Here is a 5,468-nt window from a genome sequence, read left to right as displayed (position 1 = left end):
AGGAGGAGGAGAGGAGCAAGGGAGTTTGGGAGGTGGAGAATGAGAGAGTGGAGGGGCTTTCAGATTTTGAATTTATTTCTCATAATGTTCCCATCCTGAGCTGCGATGGAGATGGAGGTTGCTGATTTTTAAGGTGGTGGACCGTTTTGGTGAAGTATGTGGGAGCTGAGAAAAGTAGACTGAAAGGGTCTTGAAGCGGCTGTGGAAGTAAACGCTGAGTGAGGATGAGTAAGGTGAAAGTTGAGGAGAACATCATGTCATACCTGTCGCAGAGTGAGACTGACACCAGCCCCAAAGACTGTGAGTAACTGAGAAACAACGCATTTAATGTTAGTTTCAGCGGGAAAGAGTCACACATCTTTCTGTTTTAAATATCAGAATCATAATGTTGCAATTTACAACTGTGTTTCCAACGGACATGACAACGATGCATTAAAATTATTATTTTTTTAAACAGGCATTTCATTGTTTTCTCATAACTTAGTTACATTTCCTGTAAAGTGCAACACCTCAAACAAGTGTTGATCAAGTTATTCCTTCTTCCATTAACTGTGCTGCAGTGAATTGTTTGGCAAACCGTTAAGGATACAGGAAACCTTAAAACCTATTTCAGGGCTAGAAAAAGTTCAAAGGGTTACAAAATGCTGATTCGTTTAGGTTTTAGGGTGTTTCCCTTCAGTTCCTGCTTCTACTTAAATAAACAGTGTCTGGGAATGTAGATTTAACAGATGCCTGACTTGTATATTTAGGTTAGCATTTAGACATGATCTTACAAGTTTTCTCAGACTGAAAACTTCACCTCTAAAGATAACACAGAAGACTTGTCCGAATTTTTAATGCATCAGAAGGAAATCAAGATTGATGAACTGAGCCTCCTTTAGATAAATGCATGAATTTACACTCCAACAGTTTGCTTTCTGTCAAGGCCATGAATGTTTTCAGCACCGTCAGTCTTCTTTTTGACGTCTTTGTACATGTAGTGAATGTGGTGGCCATGCTCCATAACTTCTGGGAGCAGAAGCAGACGAGTAAGTCAAATGGTTCCTTCAGTGAATCATGTGGTCCTGGTGGGGACACAGTCGTCCAGACCGAGAGCCTGCTGTTGTACGAGTCTGCACCCTCCCCCGGTCCTCCGTACATCTGCTATGTCACCCTTCCTGGAGGAAGCTGTTTTGGTAATTATAAGGTGTGTTTGTCATCATAAGTGCTGTCTACCAACATTCCTGCAGTGTATCATGTCTGTACTACCTTCGTGGCTCATAGTTATCCATAACATTCTATTGGAAATATCACCAACATGTGGTGAGTGCCCCTGGTGATCAGAAATAGTAAGAGAAAAACCACAAAGAGCATATAAACCATAGCATCAGTTGAAAATGTAATAAACTAAAACAATTTGAATTTTTGCCAAATTGTATCACATCAGCTTCCACACTCAGAGGTAGGGGCTTACAAGCAACACTTGAAGGACATTCAGCTGGAATAAACACACAGTCACACATTGCTTTTAAGGTTATGTTAGATTGATGTAGTTCAGTTTAAATCCCATGACGCTTCTCAATGGGCTCATTGTGACCTAGACAGCAGCCCCCCTAGCTCAGGGCAGGCATGTGATTGGTTATCTGTGAATACCTCTAATGTCCTAATCTCATTGGTAATTTGAGTTCTGATCCCATGATTAGCTGTAGCGAAGTGTAAAATCATCAAAATGTAACTAAGAGTGGGCGCCCATTTATGAATAGGATTTATAGACCCAAGTCAGTCAACCTTAGGCTCACACACATCAGCAGACCCAGAAATTTCTATTTGAAGTGACATAGTTTCACATCGCTTGCCTCCCCTTTTGCACTCCTCCAGTCATTTTAACCCCTTATGTTCATCATCTCTTCGTCCTCAGGTGTGTGACACTCAGGCAGAAGCTCGGAGGGATGCAGCTCGTGTGGCTCTGATGAACTCTCTCGTGAACGAGCTGCCGTGTCGACGCATCAACCCTCAGTTCATCACTCAGAGTTTGCAGCAGGCGGCCACAGACAGCGCTGTAAGTGTGAGACAGTGCCAAATGCACACTATTACATCTTGTTACAAAGCAGGTTATAGGGATGACACAGAAGAAGAGGTAGTCTCAACATGAATGTTGACCTGCATTGTTGTCTCTGTAAAGGTCTCAATAGAAGATGCATGTGATTCCAGCACCAGTATAGGAACCTACAGTTTGCTCCTTCACTCCTACATAGGAAAGACGATGCTGGAGTTCCAGGTAAAACATAAAACCAGAGCCTACTTTGCAAACTGTTCTCCTTCTAGCTATGCTCATAAATCATGTGGGGTCATGTGGTTATTGTGTGAAAGGTCTGTTTAGTGAAAAGGATTCAGGCTATGTGAAATGCTTCTTTGCGCTAAGGGGACCTTAAATAGGGTATTCATAATTGGACCCCAAATTAAAGCAATATCATTTTACATAATTGGGAATTATTAAGAACAAACACAATAAAAATCACAATCACTGAGTGGTAATTCCACTCTACATTGTTATCATTACACACGTACTCTGTTTTTGCCTATTTATTCCCATCCTGTCTCACTCTGAGTTAGACACTGACAGGGAGACTTGGTATGAAACACCTAATATTTCTGCCTTTGTGTAAATAAGCATATGTCTGCAGACAGAGGGTTATTAGCAAGGGGAAATGGGTTCATTATCATTCCTGCTAAAGCACGACTCATAGAGATGGAGAGCTTCCAAGTAATACGCACTCCTCCATACATGCACACATGTGCAAGCACACAGAGATTTAGTCACACACATACAAAAGCCTGCACACACAGCGTCAGCCATGAGGTGTGCAGCTGTCAGTGCTGTAGTATTTCTAAATGCAGTCAGTGCAGGAGGTGAATCATAAACATGTAGCATAGGGCAGATGCACAGTTGAAAACAGAGTAAACAGGCTGGCAGGTACAGCATGGACTTCAACCCCAGACTACTTATGTGTCACATTTTCCATCTGTGGCTCATTAGGTCAATTTCAGTTAATGTATAGACTCTCTCTGTTTAACAGTAATGTCACTTGCTCTTAACACATGGCAGCTGTTTAGCCAGGCAGCGTTTTATAAACCAGGGTGGAACCTACCTGGGGCGGAAAGATTTACAATATCTTTTCAAACCAATCATCCACAGTTTAGGTGTGAGTTCAAGAAATATCCACGTAATGTGTTATATTTGTCAGACAGTACACAGTACAGTACACAGAGCTGGTTAGGGTTTGTTATTCATGTCTTTACTTATGGAGTTGCACAAGACTTTCTCTTTCTAAGTGTCTCCCTCTAACCCACTTTCTCCCCTTCTCTTTCTCTCTGTAGGAGATGATGACAGTTTTCCAGTTGTTGCACTGGAACGGGACACTGAAAGCTTTGAGGGAGAGACAGTGCTCACGACAGGTACAGGTCATGCAAAGGACATGTCTCAGCCTCGGTTACTGTAAACTTTGATAAAAACATATGTATCTTTGCCTCTACATAATGCTGGTTGCATATTTTCATTCCTCCCCATTAGAGTGTGATCGCCTATTACTCTCAGCGAGGTCTTGATGAGTACATGCGCAGCAGCATGGCTCTGGATTGGCTCGGACGGGAGCAGAGGTCGCCGGGGCGGCTCGGGGAAGAACTCCAGGTGGCACAGAGGGAGCTAGTGTTGGCCCGACGTCGAGGCATAGAACTACGCTTCTACAAGGAAAAAACAGAGATCCTCAGTTTAGCTCTGAGTCAAGCGTACATTCACCACACACCTGAAGCCCCGAGCCAGATACAGAGTCACATGCACGAGCAACTTCCCCTACACAACTTATACAGCCAGGACACAGACACCCAGATAATCCCTCCCTGCAGTCCTTCACCAACCCTTCATAAAAACACAAAGCAAACAGTCTGTCAAACCTCTGGCAAACAAATGGCCTCCAACAGTCCTTCACCGTGCTCACAGCAGACTTACGTGCCTTTGAATAACTTTGAGTAGACTGATACAGGAGGTAGAGGTTGGATGATAAAAGCTGTCATTTGATTATAATGTGCTAAAAGAGATGAGGCATCTGTTTGGGAGAACAGAACATATGAGGCATGGTCTTGGTCTTCAGAGTCCTGTAATCACGAGAGCTACAAATATTGGGTTAATTTGTATACTCTAACCTTATTAACACTCTTTTATGAACATAGAACTAAGAGTTAAAGGTGTGCGTAGTGTATTTGCAGCTTTAACCACAAGAAATACATCATTCAAATGTTATAAATCAGCTAGTAGGAAATGTAGTTATACTGTAGCAGTGGCCATGTATCTGTTTTTGTATGAAGAGCACTCTACTTAACTGCCTTACCTTTAATTAATGTTAAACTCTGGTGTCTTTATGAAATGTTCAATTCCTGTACACCTGGTTAAGAACAGGGAGTGAATGCATTTTAAAGGGAAATATTTCACTTATCATTGTAATATACATTTGTATAAATATTTTTTCCTTTATTTGTGACCTGTCTTTGCCTACATGTTCCTTTCTTGTGTGATTACCTTAGTTTTGATGAGGTACAATTTGTAAAGGGTTTATAAGCTGTAATTAATAGCTTTATTAATGGTTAATAAATCATTTACTAATGCAATAGATTCATTATAAGTCCTAAAACGGTTGTGGAAAATCCTTTTCTTTTCAAACACATTATTTTTATTTTTCAGCTGTCCCTTTTAGTGGACATCGGGTTTTGCTTAATGTAATGATGTAATGTTATGATACTGAAATCAATTTTTTTATGGATTTCCTTTAAAAATTACGTTCATTTCATGAACATTAGAGTAGATAAAAACAGTTACATGAACAATACATATTTGAACACTTGAATTTTGAACTATTTTTATGGATATCATTTTAAATGAAGGAGGAAATCAGCACATTTCGGTCAGACCTTTACTATCGCAACTTGTCAGTTGTTTTTTTTTTTTTGTTTTTTGTTTTTACTTTTTTAGGTTTTATACGTATATCAACGGTTGGTAAAACTCTATCCAAATGGTTATACCATAATAAGTCTTGTAAATATTAATAATGGATTTTGGTCCATTGAAAAGGTATCACTAATGATTTAAAACCAAATAAGACAAGCAAAAAACCTGTCAGCCTAACTTCTGCTCCTTTAATGGCTTATAACTGATCTATAAAACATTAGTTAATCATGTATTAACCATTACATAGATCATTAAGTGCAGACCATAAATGATTTATTCTCAAGCAGTGCCTTGGCATGCGCTGGTGCTAAGTTTGGTTTTGTTGGCTTTCCGTAGAGAGGTGGAGTGGTCACGTGTTCTAAGATTGCGATAACGGAGTTCCTGGAACAAGCAAAACAAATGACAGCTGACCAGCCAACAGGGCTGTCGCCCCACGTCACTCACCTCGATGTGCTGAAACCTTGTTTTGACAATGTGAGCGACAATACGG

At 40.5% G+C, this 5,468-nt stretch overlaps 1 protein-coding gene across 1 annotated transcript; it reads left to right on the top strand.

The window, feature by feature from the left end:
- The first annotated feature begins 224 nt into the window (after positions 1-224).
- Positions 225-4,009, top strand: LOC121184845 (protein limb expression 1-like). Its single transcript, XM_041042745.1, has 6 exons — positions 225-300; positions 981-1,186; positions 1,898-2,038; positions 2,162-2,257; positions 3,358-3,435; positions 3,551-4,009. Exons 1-6 carry the CDS (start codon positions 225-227, stop codon positions 4,007-4,009), a joined length of 1,056 nt encoding a protein of 351 aa, XP_040898679.1.
- Positions 4,010-5,468: the final 1,459 nt, after the last annotated feature.

This window comes from Toxotes jaculatrix, chromosome 7, assembly GCF_017976425.1.
Source record: "Toxotes jaculatrix isolate fToxJac2 chromosome 7, fToxJac2.pri, whole genome shotgun sequence".
Lineage (NCBI taxonomy): Eukaryota > Metazoa > Chordata > Actinopteri > Toxotidae > Toxotes > Toxotes jaculatrix.
This window is presented reverse-complemented; position numbering and strand designations above follow the sequence as displayed.

Bases quoted from the DNA above. Each gene is read 5' to 3' on its own strand.
- LOC121184845 (XM_041042745.1), top strand. From the start codon at position 225: ATGAGTAAGGTGAAAGTTGAGGAGAACATCATGTCATACCTGTCGCAG. The intron at 301-980 runs GTGAGTAACTGA...TTGTACATGTAG, and splicing joins TGACACCAGCCCCAAAGACT to TGAATGTGGTGGCCATGCTC. The intron at 2,258-3,357 runs GTAAAACATAAA...TTCTCTCTGTAG, and splicing joins AGACGATGCTGGAGTTCCAG to GAGATGATGACAGTTTTCCA.